Consider the following 25,418-nt stretch of genomic DNA (forward strand, 5'->3'; position numbering starts at 1 on the left):
ATCCATTCGTGAGATGAATCATTGCTGAATTGGTGGATCCTGGACAAACTGTTGCTCCCTGATGTCCTACCAAATCGTTGATACAACCTTATAATGTGGGTTGTCACCAGCTGGTAAGCCTCTTTCCTTTTTCTGGGTATCCATGAATGCAGAGCTGTGCTGTGACCCCAATATTTATTGTGGTGGAGATTTGCCCGCTCTTATTCTTTGTTGAAGACTCGTCTTCTGTTTTTGGACTGTACGCTGATCATTTATAATGAAAAATCCAGCCTAGGAGGGTCCAATATTGGAGTCGACCTATACATGACAGGATGTCTACTTATATTCGACGATATACAGTATATTAATTGGCTGCAGACAATGAAGACATAAGGCAAGTTCATTTATATTACACATGTCAGTAAATACGTTTTAATTTAGATACAGTAGTACTTTTAGTCTGGAATAGTTCTTGGCTTTACCGGTGTGTTGTTCTGTGAGGTACGTTCCTTCTGACGAGGCAGCGGTGGATGGTTCTGTGGAGTGAGATGTGGTTGTCGGTGGGAGAATCTCACTCGTCTTAGTGTGTTCAGGAAGAAGCGTGTGCGAGGGAGATGGAAAGGATGCAGTCAGGGGATTGGAGGATGAGGAAGAGGTGTGGGAATAATGCAGGTGGCTGCTACTCATTCTGAAATGGGAGCAACAAAATAAATAAAGCAACTTATTTTAGGTGTGTAAAATAACTTGAGGATAAAGACAAGCTAATTAGGTGAAACCAAACTGTTTAAAGCGGACCTGAACTCACAACTTCCTCTCGTCTCTAAAAAATAAGCAAGAGCACAATAACATTTAAAGAAAAACATTTCTTTGTTACAGCTGATACAAATCCTGCAATAAATCTGAAGTGTGTCTACTTCCTGCTTTCATGGAAGCAGACATATTGTTCACTTCCTGTGTTTACAAATTAACAGCTCTGCCGTGGCAGAGGAGATTCCTGAGCTGACATAGCTGAAGAGTTCAAATTACAGTGGTGATTAGTCACAGATGAGGGGGAATTGGACAGGCTTAACTCTCTAAATACATACAGGGTGCATTTCTCTATGTTATCCTTCTGTCCTGTGCAAGAGTTCAGGTTCACTTTAAGCAGACAGTGGTTGGTTATCCCACAGCAAGAGCGCCAGTGAGCGAGAAGCAAACGCTCACCAGCATAACGATACCAACCTGTAGACTGGTTGGTGCTTCATGTGGTGTGATTCAAAAATGAGTTGTCTTCTCGAAGCACTGGTGGTAAAGCCTAACGAGTGCTTCCGTGATAGACTAATTGCTCTGGTTCATCAGCCATACCGTGGGGTCACCTGTGGTTGGATGACGATCACATGGAAGTGGATCTGTCTGCACATGCTGTGGATATTGCATCGCTTCCTGCTTTTCCAATATCTGATATTTCCTTGCATGTAGTGTCAGATTTTTTACTACAAAATCAGCCTGACTGAACTTCATTCTACCCCAAACCACTCCTGAGCCTATACCCTTCAGTATGCGTGGGATACAGGTTGCTATCAGTAAAGCAGTCAGTTAAATGCTTGCTGGGAAGGAGATACCAGTCTGCCAATCTGGTATCTCCCAGTATAGTCCCAGTCTGGCAATCTGGTATTGTTTGTTGATGGAACAGGAATAATTTCTGCCAGGCATGAAAGGAGGAGAGTATAGGCACCCATACATTACATGATTTGCGGCATCGATATCCAGCCGATTAGATCACAATGATCAAATCTGGCAGAGATTGATGGCGCAACATTGCTGGCAGATCGAATTCCGGCCAAAATCAATCGATCCGGCGTACTGGAAAGGCCTTGTTTGAAACGGCTCGGTCGGGTGCTTGGCAGTAGTGGTGTTTTATCTCATAATGACAGACAGGCCCCCAGCCAGTCTACCCCCCCCCCCCTTTGTAAAATGTGTATTGTCTACTGGCACGGCTCCTCCTGTGTTCTGTGTCTTTTTCCATTGAAGCCCAGCGCTGGTATAGCATGACCCTGCTACATGTATGTGACGTCAGTACATGCGATAGAATCATTGGACACAGGCACCCCCGGCAATGGAGAGAAGACACAGGACACAGCGTATGGATGAGCAGCAACGCTTCTACTCACCCCAGGCCCAGGGTGGTGGGGGACACACAATTAATAAGAGAGGGGGAACCTGGCAGGCAGAGTCAGCGGTGCTGGTATGGTAGATTTCCAGATTCAATCAGAGAAGGATCTATGTGATAGTCAATCTGGTGGCAGACCGAGAGGTGTAAGGGCATCTTTAGAATGTGATGACATTAAACATAAAATTGTCGGCACACAGATGCTGTAGGCAGGTCATGTATAGTTAAAATGGACTTAGAACTCATTCTCTTCCTAAACATGGTTATAAAGTGTCACTCACAGATGTTCCTCCTCATCCAGCATGGACTTCAGAGCATCCAGCTCACTCCGGAGTGACACACTCGTCTCCTGGAAAGTGTTTAGCTCCTTCATCTTGGCCAGCAGAAGATCCTGCAACTCCTGGTAAGACACAGTTATCACAATATATCACTATTCATTAGAGGCATTATTCCATGACCATCACATGATCTATCTGCTGTGCTGGGTGTCTCAAGTGACACTATAAAATGTAACTCCAGGGCTACCTCCTAGTCACTGAAAGTAGTTGCCAACTATTAGATCAGCTGAAAGATCACTATTTACCTGATATATACAACTATCCTGCTTACCTCATTGTTCAGTTCTACTGGTATGTTAGATTAGATTCCAGTGGGAATGTGATCTGATACTGATGTCCTCACTGGCGCTGCTAGCTTTGTACTACTCAATGCATCACCAAGCTATGGCGTCGTCACTCACAATCGTTAAGGCCTTCATTTTCAATAGATTTCCATTCGGCTCAATGTTTTTATGTAATCTGAAGCCTAGTTGTTACTCATGGCATTTACTAAGCAAAATATCCAAATGTCTTTGTCAAATAATTCTTCCGTAACACCGTTTTTAAAATCTAATTACATTGCCCCTGCTGAAAGAGTTAACAGCCGACCCATGGGATAAGGCGCCTCTTCCTTGAATATGCATATAAATGCTCTTCAAACATCAAGCGTGCAGGACACAAAGTGCTGTATGAGAACATCATTGCCTGCAGCTCAGGGTGTCTATAATAATGGGTCTCTGGGTACTTTACAAACAACAACAGCTAATCAAGGAGGTCCCACACACAGAAATGGATTATGGTGAAATGGAACCCTAGGCCAATACAAACTTTGGATCAACCCTTGATGTCCACCTGCCTTTTTTGTAACATTTGGTGGAGGTAAACAGATTATGGTTAAATTGAGCCCTAGGCCAGTGCCAATTTTGGGCCCACCCTTCATGGCCACCTACCTTCTTTTTGTAAGAATTGATGGTTGCTAACATTAACCAGGCCCCTAGTTTCTTATCAGTTCCTAGGCACGCCTTGATGCCTTGTGGATGATCCAGCTCTGCCCACAAAGAATAAGAAAGCAGGCTCTATTTCTGAGTGCTGCACAGGGCTAACATAACATTGGTCCTGGAGTTCAACTTTTCAATTAAATATGCTCTTTCTTGAGTTTAAAAGCAGAGCACAGTGTGCAGAGGAAGGTGGGTAAGGATTTAATATGTCCTGTTTTAGCTGAGCTTGGAGTTTGGTTTTCAATGACGTACAGTATATGTATGGTAACAGATGTGTTCTTTGCAGCAACGGATAAAACATTTTCCAGGAATGATTTTTTTTTTGTTCCCATTAGAACCTCTTGTCCATCTCTCTCCCCTCCTCTGCCTCTCTGTGCTGCTGATTGTAATGATGTGCGCTCAAGGACTTGGCTTGAAGGGCCCTAATTAAATCTCACACAATCTCTTTTCAAGTCTTGTGTGTGGAGACCGCATCATGTGGTCCTGGAAATTAACTGGGCCTATGCCAAAATAGGCTATATTCTCTCAAGACAGACAATTAAGCCCCCGCTTGGTGAATGCTGGATGGCTGAAGACCCTCTTACAAGGATACCAAGTGGACAATTAAGGGACCAGGAGACCATAACTAGCAGGCAGTTAACTGCTCTGACATTGGTATAACATAGAGAGACATGTAGCCAAGACAGCGATATTCCACTGATTAAGAAAAATTATCCCCTCAGACCTAAAAAAAAAAAATAATAATAATGTTCAATGTCATCATTATTTAAGCACTGGGTTATCTATTTTTTTCCCTTTCTGGAACTAATTCAGCCTTTTAAGGATAAGTTCACACAAGCGGCCAATAGGGGTGGGCTTACTACATTTCAGCCTCTACTTTGTGATAGCGAAGCATTTCCAGACAGCCGGAGGGACCAGGACATAGCTGCCAGGAATGAAAATATGTCCCCCCTCTTTGATTCCTCCCCCTTCCCTGATCTGTTTAGTAATTGCTGTAATTGCAGTCACCATAACCCAGGTAACCAGCCCCCCCCCCCCCCCCCCCACCCAAGTATAGGTACCCCTCCCAGTGTAGGTAGTCAGAGTTTCCTCCTCACTATAGATAGCCAGAGGGAAAGCAGGGGCTGAACCCGATTAGAGGAGCAATGTGTTTAGGTCTGACCTACCAATACCTGGAAGGACAAGCACCGTCCTTCTGAAGTATCTTTAAAAGTCCATTTATTAGGGCAGTAGACATTTCAGAATAGTTGTACAGCAACATCAAACTTGTGAGATTCAAAGCAACATTTTGAGAGGGTGACCTCTCGTTGTCAACCTTCTCACATACTGCTAGAATGCACAAATGAGCTATACTGTATATGCAAAGAATATAGCTCATTAGTGCGTTTACGCAGCATTTCACATACTGATAGAAAGCAGTACCAGGTCACTTCTTTGATCTCCTAGGTAGCCAGAGGGGCACCGCAGTATAGGTAGTCAGAGGTAGCCCCCTAAGTATAGATAGCCAGAGAGGCACCCCAGAATAGGTAGTCCCCTCAGTATAGGTAGTCAGAGAGGCCCCCACAGTATAGGTAGCCAGCAGTAGCACCCCTCAGTTTAGGTCGCCCCCTCGCTCAGAGAAGGATCATCCACCAGGCAACTTAGACAGTTGGTTGGGGCCTAGTGGGTGTCAAGGGGCCCACTTGTCACCTTCTTAGACCTCTCTCCACTTCAGTTTACCAAAAGGGGGCCCCAAATTTACTACCTTGCCTAGGGCCCCATTAAATCTTAATCCATCTCTGCCCTCACTATAGGTAGCCACAGTGCCTTTGTATAGGTAGCCAGAAGTAGTCCCACAGTACAGGTAGTTGGAGGTAGCTCCCTCTGTATGGGTAGCCTGAATTAGCCTTCACAAGTGTATATATAGCCAGAAGGTCCCTTCCCCTAGTATGGATAGCCAGAAGTAGCAAACCCCTCATCTCCCAGGGTATAGGTAGACAGAAGGACCTCCCATACAGGTAGCCAGATGTAGCTCCATCCCTTGTAGAGTAGCAGCAGTGATGCATGAGAGAAGTGACTTACCTCTCCAGGCTCTGCCTTCTCCAGGCACCCCTGTCTCTATCAGTGGAGCACTCTATCGTCACATAACGTGATAAGCGAGGGTGCTGTAGTCTTAATGACAGGGACACCTGGAGACTTCTACAGATCCCTGTTGGAGCATGGAGAGGTGAGTCACTACTTATATACGCAGCTGCCACTATTGTGCACCTCATGAGCCCCCTGTAGATCTCCAGGTGACCAGTCGCAAACCCTCATAATGGCCACTGACCCCAGGTCCCCCTGGCTAGGGCTCCCATGGCATCTGCTATGGCTCCTATGGCGATCCCTATGCCACTAGCCTAGCGATGCTTCTTTTGCTATGGAGGGGGTAGGATGGGCAACAAGTGGTGCACAATGGAACAGCTTCCAGCAGGCAGGGTGAGTAGGAAAACAATGAACTCGGGGGTCGGTTGGCTGTCGCTAAAGATCTGGCATCATAGATCTTTAGGAAACGTTGGGGGGCTCTTGTACACCCCAGCTGAGTTTAACACAGCATGTGTACTTAGCTTAAGTTGGGGAGACTGCAGCAGAGGAGGAAAGATTAAATAGGGCAGTGGCACCACCATTTTGTTTCTGTGCATTAGGGGTAGCTAGGACAGAAAGAGTCTCTGCAGAGGAGTGCGGCAAGGCCTGGAGGGAGGGAGTGTGGAAAGAAGTCTAGCCTTCGCTCCTCGCACAGCCATACCATCTTCCTGCGGCTGTAAAGGCTCCCCACTGGTAATAGTGCTCAGTGCTTAGCACTCCTGCTGCAGTACTGCGATGCCTGGTTTGATTTCCAGCCAGAACACTATTTGCATATAATATGTATGGTCTCCAATGATTTGTGTGGCTTTCGCTCCAGACTTCAAAAACATACTCATTGGTCAATTGCTGCACCCACATGAATATAACCTGCGGAGGTCTAAGGAATATCTGCTTCCTGCTGGGAGTCGGCCAAATAAGGAGATGCACCACCGCTATCGACAAATTGCATGCGGTAAGGTTGTACCACAAGTCTTTTACCCAATCAACATCATGCTTTATTGCATACTTTGAAAAGACCGACTTAACAGAACCAAAACCACAACATTTTAGGTGAGGTGCCCTTCGTCAAGTGTGAAGCGTGAAGTTTAATGGCTAAAAGTCTGGTGGTGTAACTTTTTTCATGCTTCATCTAACAACTGGTCCCAGACTGTGGTAGTGATATAAAACTATCTGCCATATGATGTCTCCAGTATTCCCATCCCCAGCTTCTGAGAGTTTTGGAAAATCAGACACTAAGCAAAATAAGCGTTTTCTTCTTCTGTAAATGAAGTGCCTACGATAATGAAATCCTTTAATTAATCAAATAACTACTCACTAATTAAGAGGTAATTAGGAGGTAAATGAAAACAATTAATCCCCTTTACCCATTATAATCAGATTGGAGAGGGACACATCAATTTCAGTAAGAGTGCCAATCACCTTGGAGCACCTCTGAGTGCAAATCATTTTGAGTCACTAATTTCCCCAAATGCTGGTAACATGAACTTTGATTCAATGTTGCCAACTCATCCCTTTAACTACTGACACATATGAATTATACAGGTTTTGTGGCTAGGTAGATGCAGTTAAGGCACTGATTATGTGCAAATAGCCCCAGAACCTGTATAACTTAGATGTTTCAGTAATTAAAGGGATGAGTTGGCAACACTGCTTTGATTTCATTGTTAAAGTGTTATTGCGTTTATACTTAAAGCGGATCCGAGATGAAAAACTAACTATAACAAGTAACTTGTCTATATATCTTATCTAAAGTTTAGATTTTGATAGTTTACACAGCAAATCTAGCTGCAAACGGCTTCAACAGTTTATGATTATTTATTCCTGTGATACAATGAGAGTGGCCATGTTCTGTTTGTCACATTACACACAGGCATGCTGATCTGTATCTCCAGCCACAAACACTGGTCCACATGACAGCCCAGGGGCCCCAGGTCTCTCTCACTCACTGGGGCCCCCAAACCACCATGCGACACCTAGAGGGAAGTGCGGGCAAGCCCTGGACCTCTCACCTCCAGGGAACTCACCCCACCACCTCTAAACTGAATGCCAACTGCAACAAACACAATTGCTAACTTCCAGCCAGAGCAATATCCTGCCTCTATCTGGCCAGCAGACGCCAGTCAGCCAATCAGGTGCACTGTCATACACCCTTTGCCTGCTGTATCATACCTAGCAGGAATTACATAGATTAGCATTCAGGTGGGAGGCTTCGGTTGGACGCAATCGTGAATTGCGTCGTTTACAGGGACGCCTCGTTTAGGCACATCTCCCACACGGTCCCCTCCCTAACCACTCACCTGTCAACCGCATCCTAGAAGCTGCAAAAAATAAATTTAAAATCACAAACACTGGTCCACATAACAGCCCAGGGGCCCCAGGTCTCTCTCACTCACTGGGGCCCCCAAACCACCATGCGACACCTAGAGGGAAATGAGGGCAAGCCCTGGACCTCTCACCTCCAGGGAACTCACCCCACCACCTCTAAACTGAATGCTAACTGCAACAAACACAATATCTAACTTCCAGCCAGAGCAATATCCTGCCTCTATCTGGCCAGCAGACGCCAGTCAGCCAATCAGGTGCACTGTCATACACCCTTTGCCTGCTGTACCATACCTAGCAGGAATTACATAGATTAGCATTCAGGTGGGAGGCTTTGGTTGGACGCAATCGTGAATTGCGTCGTTTACAGGGACGCCCCGTGTAGGCACATCTCCCACACGGTCCCCTCCCTAACCACTCACCTGTCAACCGCATCCTAGAAGCTGCAAAAAATAAATTTAAAATCACAAACACTGGTCCACATGACAGCCTCTGCTGGCCAGATAGAGGCAGGATATTGGTCTGGCTGGAAGTTAGCAATTGTGTTTGTTGCAGTTGGCATTCAGTTTAGAGGTGGTGGGGTGAGTTCCGTGGAGGTGAGAGGTCCAGGGCTTGCCCGCACTTCCCTCTAGGTGTCGCATGGTGGTTTGGGGGCCCTGTGGTGATATATTGGGGTGCTGATGATGTTAGGAATAAAGGAACATATTATTTCATTTTTCTGCCTGTGTTCCGTGTAGGTCTGCCAGAAGGGAGCTGTTACCTTGAGTTGCTTGGGGCAAGGAAATGGGTGATTGTCTTGACCATATGAGGTGCTTTGAGTTTCTGTATGCAGTTCCTCTGAGAGTGCTAATGGGATTATCTGCCTGGCTTTTTGAACCCAGGAGACAGCCCATTGTCTCAATACACAAAGCAAGAGGACCAGAGTCTGGAGACTAACACAGGAATGTTGGAAATGTACATGACAGGCTACTGGAAATTAAATTATTAGTGAAGGTGCAAACGATACCCTGTAAATTACATCTATTGGAAGGGGGTTGGAATCTCTGCAGACTTTAAAAACGGAGACAGGAAAAAGCCTTAATCAAGTTTTCACCTGGAGTTGAAAGCCTCACTTCACAATCTTTGATGTATAGACTTTTACCTGGAAATGGAATATGTCTGAGATTTAATTAAAACCTAGTTCCTCCCCTCCCCAAGGAAGTTGCAGCCTCCAGGCGTAGCTCAGAGTATAAAAAGCAGAGGCAGATACCTAGTAAGAATCTTCTCTTGGAGATAGCGCATAGCTAGAGATGATCTCGACTTCTGGTCGAACAAGCGGCATGCTCCTGCCGACAACGTTGAGACCTTCAAGTTGGTAACGTTTTTAATCCCCATTTTTATTTTTACGCAAATATCCGTGTGTGTATCTTTGTAAACTCTTATTTTTGTAACTTTTATCTTTGTAACTTTTTTTACTTTGTTTTTGTACATCTTTTGTATATATTAAGTTCTGCATTGTTCCACGTTTTTTATGGAATATTACATCGTTATTTAATAAGCTTGACTTCTGCTGTGCTAAACTAACACTCATAGCCTAGAAGAGACTGAAGTGTAACCGTGTATAAGTTCATGCCTAATTGTACGCTTGAGCAACACTACCGTATGAAATTGTAATTGCATTGTGTGTATGAGACACTTCTGCGCTCGACAGCCGAGTGGGAAGTCTAACAGTATCGTTCGGAACGACTGTTAGTGGTTTTGCTTCATTACAGCGTAAGATTGCAACTGTGTGTGTGTGCGTGGCGTTCTCGTATTCGGCCTAAGCGCAAAGCTGACCCAAATACGAAAACGCGGAGTGCGTGTTGAGCACTCGACAGCTGAGTGAACGTGTCTAGCAACGGCTAGTGGTGGCAGTGGGAAGTGTTTGAGGGGTCCCAGCCTTGTTTTTAGCTTAAATAAGGCTGTTCCCCGCTTGATCAGGTCAAACCCGCAGTCGGGAACCGTATACGCAGGCGTGCCGCGTGCCGGTTCGCCACAGTGAGTGAGAGAGACCTGGGGCCCCTGGGCTGTCATGTGGACCAGTGTTTGTGATTTTAAATTTATTTTTTGCAGCTTCTAGGATGCGGTTGACAGGTGAGTGGTTAGGTAGGGGACCTTGTGGGAGATGTGCCTACACGGGGCGTCCCTGTAAACGACGCAATTCACGATTGCGTCCAACCGAAGCCTCCCACCTGAATGCTAATCTATGTAATTCCTGCTAGGTATGGTACAGCAGGCAAAGGGTGTATGACAGTGCACCTGATTGGCTGACTGGCGTCTGCTGGCCAGATAGAGGCAGGATATTGCTCTGGCTGGAAGTTAGCAATTGTGTTTGTTGCAGTTGGCATTCAGTTTAGAGGTGGTGGGGTGAGTTCCCTGGAGGTGAGAGGTCCAGGGTTTGCCCGCACTTCCCTCTAGGTGTCGCATGGTGGTTTGGGGGCCCCAGTGAGTGAGAGAGACCTGGGGCCCCTGGGCTGTCATGTGGACCAGTGTTTGTGATTTTAAATTTATTTTTTGCAGCTTCTAGGATGCGGTTGACAGGTGAGTGGTTAGGGAGGGGACCGTGTGGGAGATGTGCCTACACGGGGCGTCCCTGTAAACGACGCAATTCACGATTGCGTCCAACCGAAGCCTCCCACCTGAATGCTAATCTATATAATTCCTGCTAGGTATGGTACAGCAGGCAAAGGGTGTATGACAGTGCACCTGATTGGCTGACTGGCGTCTGCTGGCCAGTTAGAGGCAGGATATTGCTCTGGCTGGAAGTTAGCAATTGTGTTTGTTGCTGTATCTCCAGCCCTCAGACTGTGAAAACTTCACTCCCCTCTCCTCCTCCCCTCTGCCTCTGAGATCTCTGGCTAGTAACCTCCTCCTGCCCAGACTGAGCTCCAATAAGCTCTTGCTACTAAGGCTTAGAGTGCCAAGGCTCTCTGAAGAAGCTATGGGCTAGTTTAGTTTCAAAGGAATTAGAGTATTAAAACAAAAACAAAACAAAAAATATTTGGCTTGAGGAATGCCCTATAAACTATATGAAAGGAACACAATTATGCAATGATTAAAAGTTTATTTCGGATCCACTTTAAGTGTGGTTCAAATAGACAAAGTGAGACCATGATCAATAGTGCAAAATCCTGGCACGGATGGCTTTACATAATGGCATGTGACTCACATTGTTTACACTTAGGGATTTAGTTGATCACCAGAAAAGTGACATTGGCGCCAATTCTAGTAGCTATATGCGGTAAATATTTTTTTGTCTGCAAAATACCTGGGGCCATATGCAATTCATTTTCTCATCTGAGTTTTCTCCTAGGTGATATTTTAAAACTTGTAAAAAAATGCCTTTTAAACCACCAGCAAGCAAAAAAATACTCAAAATATGTTGATAGTACTTTATACCTACTTATTGATACTTTTTTCCATTGCAAAGTGCTAAAAAGTTATTTTAAATCAAAGATGACATTTTTTCTCCTAGGAGAAAACTCAGGTGAAAAAGTGAACTGCATATGGCCCCTCATGCGGTATTTTCAGGGTTTTTGGCAATTCTGAAAGTGCAGTGGCGTAGCTAAGGAGCTGTGGGCCCCGATGCAAGTTTTACAATGGGGCCCCCCAAGCACTCTATACATAGCAATTGATACGGTGCACCAAAACCTGCCAATGGCACCTACAGTGTCAGAGGTGCAAGGAAGGGATGGGAAACCGTTTGTTAATGATTACCACTATTCAAAGTATCTATAGAAGTGATTATTATGAGCACAGGACCAATAGAGAGCTAATACTGTAGTTAAGGGAGGGCCCTTCGGGGCCCCTCTGGCCCAAGGGCCCCGATGCGGTCGCTACCTCTGCACCCCCTATTGCTATGCCCCTGTGAAAGTGCGGTATTTCAGCAGTAAATAATAAGTCTCTAAATGTCTTCCATAACTTAGGATAGTCTTTGGAAGGTGTTTTTTTTTTTGGGGGGGGGGGGGGGTATTTTGGTTATGTAGCAATCTATGCAAAGTATATTTATAGGCAGAGATCCAGTAAATATTTGGAGTTTTGTTTCTTTTTTTAACAAATCAGTTTTATTGTTATGAGTAAGGCCCGGTTCACATTGGCGGTCACCGTCCGGAATCGCCGAGCCGGACCGCATGCGGAACGGACGGAACGGACGCACGGCATAGCAATGAAAGTCTATGCGTCTGTTCACATGCGTCCGTTTCGACCGGATCCGGACTCCGGCGTAAGACCCAACATGCGCTATTTTTTGGTCCGGCTCCTCCGGCTGACGTATCCGGAGCCGAGCCGGACTGTTGCATCTGACCAATAGAAACCAATGAGAAACGGAGAGCGCACAACACACTGGCTATAAAAACCGGACGTTCTACCCCACTTTCTATGCGTATTGTAGTGGCGATTTTGGATGGGGACACATGGGAAAGCATTTTGGAGTGGAGCAGCAGTGACTTTAAACGTGCTGGAGATGTTGGCAGTATGTCGGAGGTGGAGGTGAGTTCTAAACAGCGGAGGGCCTGATTCCACAGGTCCACCTTCTGCTGACCTCCCAGACCCCAACATTTTTATTTTATTTCTACTCTCTTTTGCCAAACGGATTGCATCCTGATGTACACCTGATGCAATCTGACCGGATCCGGATCGGATTCGGATCAGAACCGTACGGTTCCGATCCGGATCCGGTCCGGATCCGGTCAGGTCATCCGGTCCGTTTGGCAGAGAACCGCAAGTGTGAACCGGGCCTAAAGAGAAAAGTACAAATTAATAGCAGGGATAGAAACCCTGTACAGAGGATCAAAATATATGCATTCTACTTGATATGCACAGAAGGCTTCATTACATCAATGATAGTAAGTACCGTAAGTAATACAGATTAACTCGTACACTTATGTTTTTATATGCAGCAGCCATATTAAGTAATAATTATATTGCTGGTATTTGTCTCTGGAATAAAAAAAATAAAAAAAACAACCTCCCTGCGCTGGGAAGACTACTGGTTCTCTACTACACAGCCTGAATAGGAACACCACTAAAATAGCAATAGGAACTGAATAGGAACTCCACTAAAAACTGCAAAGTGCACACAAATTGATTTTATCGCCAGATACAGACAGGTCTTAAACTGGTAAAACACCGCACATTTTATGACCTAATTTACCGCATGCAGTAAATTACTACAATCTACCAGAATAGCAAACTGCTTTTACCACATGCAGTAGAATACCACTTATGGGTAAAACGGGCGGTAAGCATATCAGAATTGAGGCCAAATTATGTTGTCTGAAGAAATTATAGCGCTTGTTAGAGACAGTTAACCTACCACAGATTGATAATGAAATTGATGACTTATTAGATCTACCTTATTCTACATCGGAATTTATTGAGGCTGCCAATAACTCACTTAAAGGGAAACGTACAAAAGAGATGCACAGTCACTTTTTACTTCTTTGTGGAGGAGTTCGCGTCCCGATTTTGTGAATAACAATAATGGAGACTTAACAAATGAGGCAAGTATTATATTACATAATATACATAGTACCAAAGGAAGATAAGTCCTGCTTTGAATGCAAAAATTACCACCCAATTGCAATAAAATTAACTCTGATGTTAAAATATATTCCAAAATATTAGCTACGAGATTATTTTAGGATCCCAACAAGTTTCAGGAAAGATAGACAACTGCAGGACCATACAGTATATTTTCTGCTATAAATTTCATCCATGAATGCAGATTACAGCTAAAGTCGTTTAATCGCCTATCGAGACCCTTTCTATATCTGAATGACTATGCAGATTTGGCTTCAAAGAGCCCTTTATTATTAGGATCAAAGGCCTCTATACTAATCAATTCACAAGAGGGAAAGTTAATAATCACGAATCAGAAAAAAAATTGGATAGCTAACGGGGTAAGGCTGGGCTGTTTATTGTCACCACTATTATTTAACATAAGTTTAGAAAGCTTAATAGAAGCTATACAAGACAACTCAAAGATAAAGGGACTGGAAAAATTGGGACATGACCATTAACCTTCCTGGCGTTCTATTAAGATCGCCAGGGAGCCTGCGCAGCAGTATTTTTTTGGATTTATTTTTTTCTAAATCATGTAGCTGAGCTCGTCCATACCGCCAAGGAGGTTAAAATCCATCCCTACGCAGATGACATCTGCCTCACACTCACAATTACTGGAAACAGAGCCAGTGCTACCATAGAGGCAAAGGGGGAAATTTCCCCTGGGCCCCAGAGCCTGTAGGGGCCCCCAAGGTGTCTCCCCACCAACTTTACTGTGCTCACCTGCCACATCTTTGGCAGAGTAGCATCTCACCTGTCCCGCTGGGCACGGTTGACAGAGGACAGAGGAGCATGCCCGCTGGGACAGGTGAGTTGCTACTCTGTCAAAGACATTGCAGGGCCCTGAGGAACACAGTTAGGTTGGGGGTGAGTGGGGAGGGGGCGCAGCTAGTTAAGGGGCCATGTGGGAGAAATATGACTGCAACAAAAAAAGCCCTCATGCTGCTCTATAGATGGGGGGGGGGGGGTTGCCTGTCAGGGTTCAATTTGCCCAGGGGCCCCATTGTTACTAGAACCGGCATTGCCTGGAAAATCAATTAAAGCATGCTTAGGTTTATTTGAAAATGTTATTTGGAGTTCTAACTTTAAAATGGAGGAAGGTAAGACAGCGACCAAGGATAACCAGATATAGTAAATACATATGGAGCACTATGCTACTATACTAAAAACTTTTGTTATCCTAGGGCAGGACACTATCTGCATAGCGTCTGTGTATTCTCCTCGTGTTTGTGTGGGATTCCTGCAGGCACTTTGGCTTCATCCCACATCCCAAAAGCGTAATAGTAAGGTTACCTGGTTTCCTCAAAAAACTTGCAGGAATGTTTATTGGCTGTGGTGTGCATGACTTTGGTAGAGATAATACACTGTGAGTTAAGTAGAAAAGTATTTATGTAAAAGTCTTTCTGTACACAGCACAGCATAATGCGCCTGTCTGCTTTATAAATACAGTAAGGTAATACATCCCTGCTTTCCTTGCAGCTGTGCTACCTCATCTACTAGTATGAAAGCTTTGATGTAGTAAACCTAAAGACAGCGCTGGGGATGTCTGAAATTTTACTTCCTGCTTTGTGCATACTTTTAGCAAAAGCAGTGAGCCAATTACATGAGCAGGCAGATGAGAATATGGGGACACCATGTGCACAGTTTAAAGATAACATGACTGGAAATAAATATAGTTCACAGTTTCAGCAGTTCTACAGCTTCGTAGCTGTCTGCCGAATTTAAACTGACACGGAAAGATAATTTTTTAATTAAAGAAAGTTGATTGTAATAACAGCTGTAGAAATGGCTTGTGTTGCGATATCTATTATGTTCCAGAAATTGAAGTTCCTCTTGGAATACGGCACAATTCATGGTTTTGTTGTATATCGGTGTAGCAGGCCCATAGCGGAGACTGGCTGTCTATGTCCTTTAATATCTCATAATAGAGACAGGAAACTCGATGAACCCTGGACGGGGTGCTGAATAGCTCTATTGTTGGGCAGAACGCACTGTGCTCTTGGGAACGACAATTGGCCATATTATTTAATGTAACAGCAAATTAAATGACAATTTCCATCTGCAGCTGCAATGTTCCCCCCATGTGCGGGGAGGGGGGGGGACTAGCGTAATTGTGTGTAAATGACAGACACTGACCTCCAGCCTGGCCTCAAGGGCCCGAATGTGCTGCAGGCTCCTCACTTGCTCAGTTTCCAGCTTCTCCATCAAAGTCCTGTTGTTGGTTTCTTCTGAGAAGAGCTGGGCAGAGAGAGGACAAGAGAGTGAGAAAAAGTGACAGAGAAAGGGAAAGCAAGGGGTGTGTGTGTGGTGGTGGTGGTGGTGGGGGGGGGGGGGGGGGTAGAAATAGAGACCGAAAAATGGGAAAGCAAGGGGGGGGGGGGGCAAGAGAGAGAGGTGAGGAGAGTGAGAAAGGGTGAATAACACAGAAGGATGAGCAGAAGTGAGGGAGACAGCAAAATAAAGAGAAGTGAGGGGAGTGAGAAAGTGTGAGAGTCATAGAAAAGAGCAAGAAAGAGAGAAGCGGGAAGAGTGAGAAAGGGAGAGAAAAGGACAGAGAGTGAGAAAGAGAGATAGGTGGGAAAAGTGAGAAAGGATGAGACAGAAAAAGGGAGAGAGCGAAAAAAAAAAGAGTGAGAAATGGAGAGACGGAGCAAAAGAGAGGAGAGTGAGAAAGAGTGAGTGCAAGAGAGAAAGTGAGGAGCGTAAGAAAAGAGAGTAAAAATGAGAAATTGGAGGGGGGGGGGGGGAGAAAGGGAAAAAGGGAGGGGGTGAGTGAATTGGATTTTATTAGTAACAAAGAGATGAGAGAAAGACACGTGAGATTACAGCAACAGTACATAAATACACTCACTCTACTACATAAACATTGTGGTCATCTGTGCTGGATCTGTGGGATCTGTAGGGACTCTGGAGCGAATCTTTGGCCAGGGAACACTATACAGCCACAAAATGGCTGTATACAGATCCCTGGCAACTTCAGGAGGATTCCCATTGGTATTGGAGCCAAAATTCACAGATGCTTTAGTGCTCTAGCTATACAGAGTATAGCTAGAGCTGTGCGTCGGGTGTAGCGTCGAGTGCGCGTCTTTGATCTTTTGCTACAATCAAACTCGCAAGATGAGAGGATATTGGCATGGGAACATTTTCTTAAGGGTACAGGTAAGTTTATGGTTAATTAAGAAAATAATAAGGACTTTTTTTGTGGTTGTTTTTTTCATTTAACCCTTCGTAGAAATGGGTAAAGGGCACTATACTCATTTCTCCTGGGAGGGGAGCGGGCATCTGGGGGTCCGCTTCTTAGAGGGGACTTCCAGATGCCACCATGAACCCCCTCCCAGGGAGTTATCGCCCCACCTCCTACTGGGGCACTGGAAATGGGGAAGAGCCCCTTGTCCATGTATTGTCCAAAGGGCTCCGGGTGGAGAGGGAGGTTTGGCCATGGACAATGCGGGCTGGTGTAGCTCAGGGTGCAAAGCCCCACTCAGCCGAGGCTCTGCATTTTGGCTATCCCAGCCTGCATGGGGGGCAAGGGGTTAAAGAGGCTCGAGAGGGGGCACCCCACGTCATTTTTTTTTTATTTCCCACACTCTGAACATTAAAAAAAAAAAAGTTTTAAAAAATAGGTAAAGTTGCCAGGGATCTTTATACAGCCATATGTCTGCTGTATAGCGATCCCTGGCCAAAGCTTTGCAACTCCTGAGGGGTTTACAGGGGGTCCATATGCGCTGCGTACGGACCCCCTGGAAACCCCATCATGAAATTGCTCTTTCTTTTGATATATGTACATTTACACTACAGTTAGGTTTGCTACATTATCTGTCATTTACCACATTTAAATGTATACTTTTTTCCTATGAAACGTTAAAATCGATTTTCTCAAAAAGTATAAGGTCTTGTTGAAAAAATTGTTTTCCTCTTGTAGCCACTGTCCCCCTCCACATACCGAGTTTCTAGCAAATAAGGGGGCTTTGCTATTAACCACTAAAGTTAGCGACCATTCGCCTGCCATTGAAGCCTATGGAGATTCTCCAGATACATACTTTTTGCAGAGATTATAATTCAAAACTCGCGAACCCAAAATTTGATATTCAGCCGATCACTATACAGCAATAGAATATCGCTAATTTTAACAATATTCTACTAGCGACAATCCCCTGAGCCCTTTTTTTCCAGGTGACTTTATTTCATGTATGCTTCTGGAGACCCTACCAGGTGTTGTCTACTACATTAATGCATGTTGAGCGTTGTCGGCTATGTTAGACTTGACCAGCAGGGGCTGCTGTTTAATGTTCTAAGTATTTACATATGCTGCTATTTATTTATTTAAGTATTTATATAGCCCCGACATATTACGCAGCGCTGTACAGAGTATATTGTCTTGTCACTAACTGTCCCTCAGAGGGGCTCACAATCTAGTCCCTGCTATTATCAATATATCAAAAGTGTATGGAGTGCTCTACCCTTCATGTACTGTTGCAAATGAACAAATGAAACAATGGCACAGAAAGAACGTTATATTAACTTGTGACTCTCAAAACATGAAAGGAAACAGTTTAGAGAGGTGCAACAGAGAAAGGAAACACAGCGCTGTAAAGCTCTGTACACAAACTCGACCGGCATCAATATAAAACGAGTGATCCCCTGTGGTTGCTGATGAACTACATCGGAGCATGTTCGAATTCAGGGGATCGTTAGCGGGAACGCTAACATGAGGACAACGGATCGCATCGCTAAGATCCTCGAGGACTCCTGCGCAAAGTACCGTGTATACCCGCTGGCAGGAAGAAGCTTTGCTTGACCGTCTTCAAGGACCCGTCGCAGGACCCGTTGGGCGGTGAGCACGGGGCTTAACAGCAATTATCACCCAAACCGATCTGCCAGGACAGATCAGTATACATGGATGATAATTGCTGCCTGTTACTCTCCTTGGGACACTTCTTTTTTTTTTTTTTTTTTTTTAATGATTTTTGGTCGATCCATCATTCCTTGTTCATTTCAAGCGACAGTGGTCAAGCAATAGAGGCTGCCTGGATCTTTCTCCAAGTCACCTTTCCAGTGCTGGGTCCCTCTTTTTATCTTCTGAGCACGGCTGTGAGTGAGTGCATCACCACTTACTTTCTATAGGTTCCTCTGCTTTGCAGGGCTCCATAAGTCACATGGTCTGCCACTGCTACACTTACACCCTTGTCCAGGCAGTTTCCTAACTGCCTAATCACACTTGTGCTTTTGTGCATCTTTCATCAAGACTGATAATGCTGAAAAATGCACAGTAATGTGCAACTTTGCTCAGGTCCTAAAGCTCACCACTAGAATAACACAGCAAGAATGCATAACTGGAACGATTTTACAAGGCATCTAAACCAAATATGTAAAAATAGATTAAATGGTTAAATTAACTTTCAAGCCCAAACATTTTCCTAGTTTTGTGCAGCAGAGTTTGAAGTTAACTGATAAGTTGATATCAAATAAACCACTGTTGGGATATGTTCACACTGCCGCGTTATGTTGCGACAATACAACCACAGTGCTAATGTGTGCAATTATATTGTAAAGGAGTAAAGCATACTTCTCATGTACTGCATGCTTCACTGTAAGCGATGCATATCATGCAATGACACGATGCACTACATTGTGCCCCACACACACACACACAGTACAGGGTGTGCACAAGTTTGTTTAAAAAATGAGCCAACATTTGATGTCTAGTGGCCACCTCTCTCCCTTATACAGGTCCATGGTTTCTAATGGCCCCCCTCCCTCCCTAATACAGTTCCCTGGTGTCTAGTAATCTGTCTCCCTCCCCTATGCAGTCCCCTGGTGTCTTACACAATCTGGGCCCTGGATACCTGAAGGACTTGCTGCAACTGCCTCATACCCCCCACAATCTTAGATCAAAAGGATGTAACACCTTGGTCACTCCCAGAGTCCACCTCAAAACCTTTGGAGACAGAGCCTTCTGTCATGCTGCCCCTAGACTTTGGAACTCCCTGCCACACACAATCAGGATAGCACCATCCCTGGAAGCATTTAAGTCAAAACTGAAAACCCACCTCTTCAGTCTGGCATTTATGAACATCTGACTATCTCCTCTGTAACACAGTCCAGCCTGCAACCCTGTATTGATCTGAGACAACTATGCGATTTGAGTCCTATGGGAGAAAAGCACTTTACAAATGTTATTGTATTGTATTGTATAGTGTTCCGCCTCCCTCCCCAGTACAGTTCCCTGGTATGTAGAGGTCCTTTCTTCCCTATACAGTTCCCTGGCGTCCCTAATCTGCGCCTGACCCTAACCGTTGCTAACCGCCTGGTGTCTGTTTCGGCTTTAGCATCATCCACTTCATGTACAAAAAACAAATAATTGACTCCGATATTCTAGCACAAGCCAATAACTTATGCTGGGAATACACAATGAGATTTTTCAGTCGGTTTACTGTCCGATCTTATTTTCAATCAATTTTCAGATCGATTTTCTTATCTTTTCTTATAAATTTCGATTCACTTCTATGAGAAATTGATCAGAAAAACGGTCGAAAATAAGATTGGACATGTCAGAACTTATCTATCGAACCATCTATCTGCTGAAAAAACGTATAGTGCATTCCCAGCATTAGTTACCAAGTGACTAAACCAACCTCCCAGCACCAATAAGTATGGGCTCATGGCACCCAAACCTCTCAGTAGTGTGCTCTGAATGCCCGTTTCCTATTAAATCCAATCTCCCCTGGAAAGAGGCTGAGAGAGAAGCATAGTAAATCGGGCTCATTGTGCAGGAAAAAAAAAAACCTGTATTCATTAATAAATGCCGTATTTTAAAATAATTGCTTTCAGGAATACAAAGATAATATAAAAAGCGCAGTCTATAAAATTACAGAAGTATGCTATGCTATAGTCTCCCCTTAATACGTCTGTCGTTTAGGATATTGCCGTTCATCATCATGAGGGTCATTTTTGTTTTCGGAGACAGTCGCACACCTGTGGCCCTTCTGATGAGCGCAGTATTATGTATAGAGATACTCTTATTATATAAACGCCCCCTCCTTCCCCCCCCCCCCCCCCCACTAACCCAGGTGTTCAGTTCCTGCCTCTTTTTTCTGCCTGCTACAGTAATAACTCTGAGACAGATACTGTGTTGTATAAAAGCCATTATTGTCACACAAGGACAAAATGATTTCTTAAAACGCCATTAATGGGAAGGGGGGAGTTAGTTATACAGAGAGAGGCATCAGCTGCATCCAAGGAGCCCCTTAAAGCCAATGAGCATGGGAGACTCTCTTTCTCTACCTCTATTAATGAGAATTCCTTATTCAGCCTCACACTTGATGTCTTCCAGCTCATCAGTAATCACCAGAAGGATCGCCCACATGCGGCACTTAAGTGACAGGGCCCCTTGCAAAATAATGCTCTACAGACTAACAGATGATTATTAGTTACTGAAATAGGAGTAATGCCCAAATATTTACATAGAAATTGAGCTTAATGTGACTTTGAAATCTGTTGCTCACAAATGCCTCCCCTGAGAGTGGGTGTCAGGATTATAGCAACAATTACAACAGAAATCTGTGCAAAATGTGAAAACAAGACATGTTGTGCCCAGATACAAAGCCTGGTTGAAAAGTAATGAAACTCTTCCCATTTCTCTTTTAGGAAGGGGTGAATGCTGTGCTGGTGTTTGTGAACAGTATACACTGTCTGCAGGCCGGCGCTTCCATTAAGGCAAAGGGGGCCATTGCCCCAGTGCCTCTGAGCTCTGTCGCTCCCGACCTCTCCCTTATAGTAACTTTCCTGTGCTCCCTGGGGCTCACTGCCAGGCCCTCCACGCTGCCGGACTCCTGACCTCACCCTTAACACCTCTGTGCTCCCCGGGGCTACTGCACAATACCACCAGCATTGTATCTCAGCTGCTCTGTCCTGCTCTTCATCTCGCTGCCTGCCTCCTGTGACCCAACACGTCATTACCTTACGCATAACATGTGCCTGGTCACATAAGGCATGCAGCAGCAAGAAGACAGGGAGCAGCTGGGACAGGTAAGATACAATGCTGCTATCTTTCACGCCCCCAGGAAGCACAGAAAAGTTGAGGGGAAGATCGGGCGGTGTGGGGGTGTTGCGGTTAGGGGGCTGCAGCTGGATCGGGGACCCTGGGGGATACATTTGCTGGGAGAGGGTGCCCGGGGCCCCATCAAGGGCTAAACTGGCCCTGGGTGGTTGAACCGCCACAAATGCACTTATGCTTTCCTTAACCTTTTGAGAGTTCACTACCCCAAGCATACAGTATGAAGTACATTTGGCAGACAGCGATCCTCTCCAATATTTGAAGTGAGTAGTTGCATCCACCTCAATCCTTTCCATTTGCTGCACTGGCTGTCCAACTGCAGGTTCAAGCATTTCAGTATATGCCCTTCACAAACACTAGCACAGCATCCCCAAGTCTGCATCCCTGAAAGTGTGACAAGGGCAGTCGCGTTACTTTTTAATCAACCCTTGTATATGTAAAGTTAGCTGAAGATCAATCGGTTATCTCTACTTTTCTCTTTCTAAGACAAAAAGCATCCTGTGTTGGAGATGGGGTACTGAGTTTTTACTTCTTTCGTTGACACCCAATGGCCAGCATAATTGTAAACTGATATTGGGATGCAGTGTTGTCAGGGCCTTAGCAGGTGAAAGTCACCTCTAGGGTTTATGTGAAGTGTTGTCCTGTGTCCAAATGGCAATTGGTTTATCATGGGATTTTATATAAATTTAGTCATGTATTCATCATTTAATATTAAAATGTTAGTCTTGTATTCATTATTTAATAATAAAATGGTAATTTTTTTCAACAATATTCTTTTAATAACTTATTTTTTCAAAAAGATGTTAATTTCTGCTTTTCCACCTAACATTCCTGCCTTTCAGCTGATGGCGTTCAGCGATGGGTGTTCAGATGATGGCGTAGTGGATACCACGATCCTCTTGGGGTCCCTAGTTCTAATCAGGGCCAGTACACAATCTGCATGATGTTTGTATGTCCTTCCAGTGTTTGGATAAGTTACCTCCAGGCACTCTGGCTTCCTCCCATATCCCAAAAACATAATGATAAATTCATTGGAAGCACCTTAAAAATTGGCGTTAGGCAATGTTAGGGACATAAGTTTATGACCATAGTAGGGATTAGATTGTGAGCCCCTCAGAGTGACAGTTGGTGACATCACTACAGACTGTGTAATGCATTGCAGAATAGGCCAACGCAATATGCATAAGCAAAATAAAGGTACTATGAAATTTGGGCCCCAGGAATAGCCGATAGTGGAATACAGGTAATATTTACCGATATTCTACTATTTTAGTGGTAGTTGCGATAGTAAAATATTGGTAAAAGTTACCGATATTTTACAACAACTAAACCTAACCCTTTTCTCACACAGAACCCTCCCTCTACCGGTGCCTAACACTAACCACCTCCCTACCGATGCCTAACCAACTACGTACACCGACCCCCTCCCCTCATGCCTAACCTTTGAAAATCCCCAGGTGCCCATACAATTATCATTAACACTGTGAAGTTTGGGTACCACCCGCTATGAAAACTAATAGCAGGTACAAGCCTTCGGAGCCCAGATTTACAGTATTAATGATAATTTTATGGGTGCCTATGGCAGTGCTCAGACTTCTACTTCTGTCTGGTGATCAGTTTTGGTGCACTTTATAAATATACAATAATAATAATTACTCATGCAGGAAGATGAGGCTTTCTAGACAGTTAATACTCCTAACAGAGCTTCTATTCCAGGCTTCTGTTGAAGTGTAGTTTGATGGTTTGGGGAATTCATAGCTGTTTTAAAAACAATACATGCCAAAAAGACTGGTGGAGCACTTATCCATATTTATTGCATTCTGTTTTTAAGAGTGCAAACTGACTTATAAAAGAGTAGCGTACTGCTTTGCCCTATGGCTTCCCGTAACAAGCAGCGATTGTTATTGGTGTACGGTAGAGAGATGCGGAGGGGGAGGGTCAGCAGGTCAGCGCCAAAGAGAGGAACAATTGTTCCAAACATACTTTAATCAGTCACTGTTGTGACCTTCCAGAGTCACAGGGCAAGAATAGCACACTTATTCCCAGGTTACACAGTTACTATACTAGTCTATAAACTAGTCAGGGATCACAGATCACATGAATTTTAGGTACTTTTTAGGCTAGTTTTCAATCAGATAACCAGAGGGTTGTAGCATCACGTTTACACTAAAGACACTATGCTGGTAAGCTGGAGAGACCAATGAGGCTCATATTTATATTCCAAATTCCCACTATTAAAGCAAAGCTGAAGTGAAAAGAACTTATGATATCATGAATTGGATGTGTAGAACAGATAAGGAATGGAACATTCGTAGCAAATAAGAGTCTCATATTTTTTTCAGTTACCGGTATAAAGCTTTTTTTTTTTTTTTTTTTTTCAATAACATTGCATCATTCTGTATTGTTTGCAGTTTAGAAACCACCTCCGTCTTTTAAGCTATAAAACAAAGCAGAAATAATGACCCTTTCAACTTTCCTGCCGTTTACGGCCTTATCTTAAGCTGTCGCTCACTGTTTCTTGGCTGTTTAATGCTGGGAATACACGGCTCGATTTTTGAGCCATTAAGATGGCCCGTTAGATAATTTCCGACATATCCGATCTCCCGCCCCATCGTTTTGCCATTTGATTCCGGATTGAAGTGAATGGAAAAAGATAAGAAAAACGAGAAGATGATAAGGTAATTGACTGCTGAATCGAGCGACGAAACGATCGAGCGGCAAAATCAAGCTGTGTATGCCCAGCATAAAGGACAGCCGAGGTGAAAATAAACTGATGAGAAAAACAATTGTATCTATCCTCAATCTCCTCAAAATGACTTTTTTTTAGATATCTTGCGGTTTTATTTTATATTTAAATCTAGTTTTTACTGTTTCATTGTCTCTGCTCAATGACACCTTCATTGAAGTATGTGAGGCCTGGAACCCTCCACAAAACGCTATCGTTAATTACAATCGCTAACATTTTTAATGAGCGGTTTGTAAGCAATTTTATGAGCGATTGCTGGCACTTTTGGTAGAGTTTTAAAAAAGTGTCAGCTCTATAGCAGCGATTGTGTAGCGATTAGCGTTTTTAATTCTGATTGGTCCTTTCAATTAGTTTTAATTTTCTTACAATGTGCAGTAATGTAAAAATGTTAGCAAAATTGCTCCGTGTAGGTTTTGACGAGCGATTACGCCAGCGTTTATATACTTTACATTGCAGAAACGCTAAAAATGCTGCATGTCCCTCATTTGCGATTTTGGTCATCGCAATCCCTCCAGTGAAATTTGGTCCATCCATTAACATTAGCTGAGCGTTTAGGGAAATCGCTAGCGGTTTGAATCGCTCCCTAAATGCTCACAAAATCGCTCTAGTGAGTTTGAGCCCTCAGAGCTCAAATCTATGAATGATTGACCTCTTTCCTGCTCTCAGAAGCCATTTACTGATGAGAAAGTATTTTATGGCTGTAATTATTTATCAGTGAGGGTTATTCTATAGTCTGACCCAGTTCCAACCCGGATAGAAACTGTTACTTGCATACCTGATGTTTAACTCTTTGAGGCAGAGAAAGAAAAAAAGGAACACAACATATTTATTTGTATGCTTGGCACTGTAGTACACATGTCTATGTCTATCTCATCATGTCACATGTCACCTCTGTTGTCCTTTAAGTGCTTTGGAAAACGGGACTGTATTTGACCCGGTGGGTTGAAAATCTTAGAGAAGCTCTTTTGCATAGATAACTGAAAATGTTCAACTATTCCTGTACTGGAAAACAACATGAGACTATTTTCTAATTTTCTGTTTCTCGGCTGTAGTACACATCCAATTCATTATCTCATAAGTTTATTTTCACTTCAGGTTTGCTTTAAATTATTAGCAATATCAGAATCAGAATCATTTATTTCGCCAAGCATGACTCGGTCATGCTCGG

General features: G+C 44.0%; 1 protein-coding gene across 3 annotated transcripts in view; it reads right to left on the minus strand.

The window, feature by feature from the left end:
* Positions 1 to 25,418, minus strand: part of LMNTD1 (lamin tail domain containing 1) — a 249,695-nt gene that overhangs the window by 80,069 nt on the left and 144,208 nt on the right. For all 3 annotated transcript variants that reach the window (XM_068277587.1, XM_068277585.1, XM_068277586.1), the window contains exons 8-10: positions 15,585 to 15,686; positions 2,410 to 2,528; positions 462 to 667 (exon numbers count right to left, since the gene is read on the minus strand). In XM_068277587.1, the coding sequence (XP_068133688.1) occupies positions 462 to 667; positions 2,410 to 2,528; positions 15,585 to 15,686 (427 nt within the window). The remainder of the gene's footprint in view (positions 1 to 461; positions 668 to 2,409; positions 2,529 to 15,584; positions 15,687 to 25,418) is intronic.

This window comes from Hyperolius riggenbachi, chromosome 3, assembly GCF_040937935.1.
Source record: "Hyperolius riggenbachi isolate aHypRig1 chromosome 3, aHypRig1.pri, whole genome shotgun sequence".
Lineage (NCBI taxonomy): Eukaryota > Metazoa > Chordata > Amphibia > Anura > Hyperoliidae > Hyperolius > Hyperolius riggenbachi.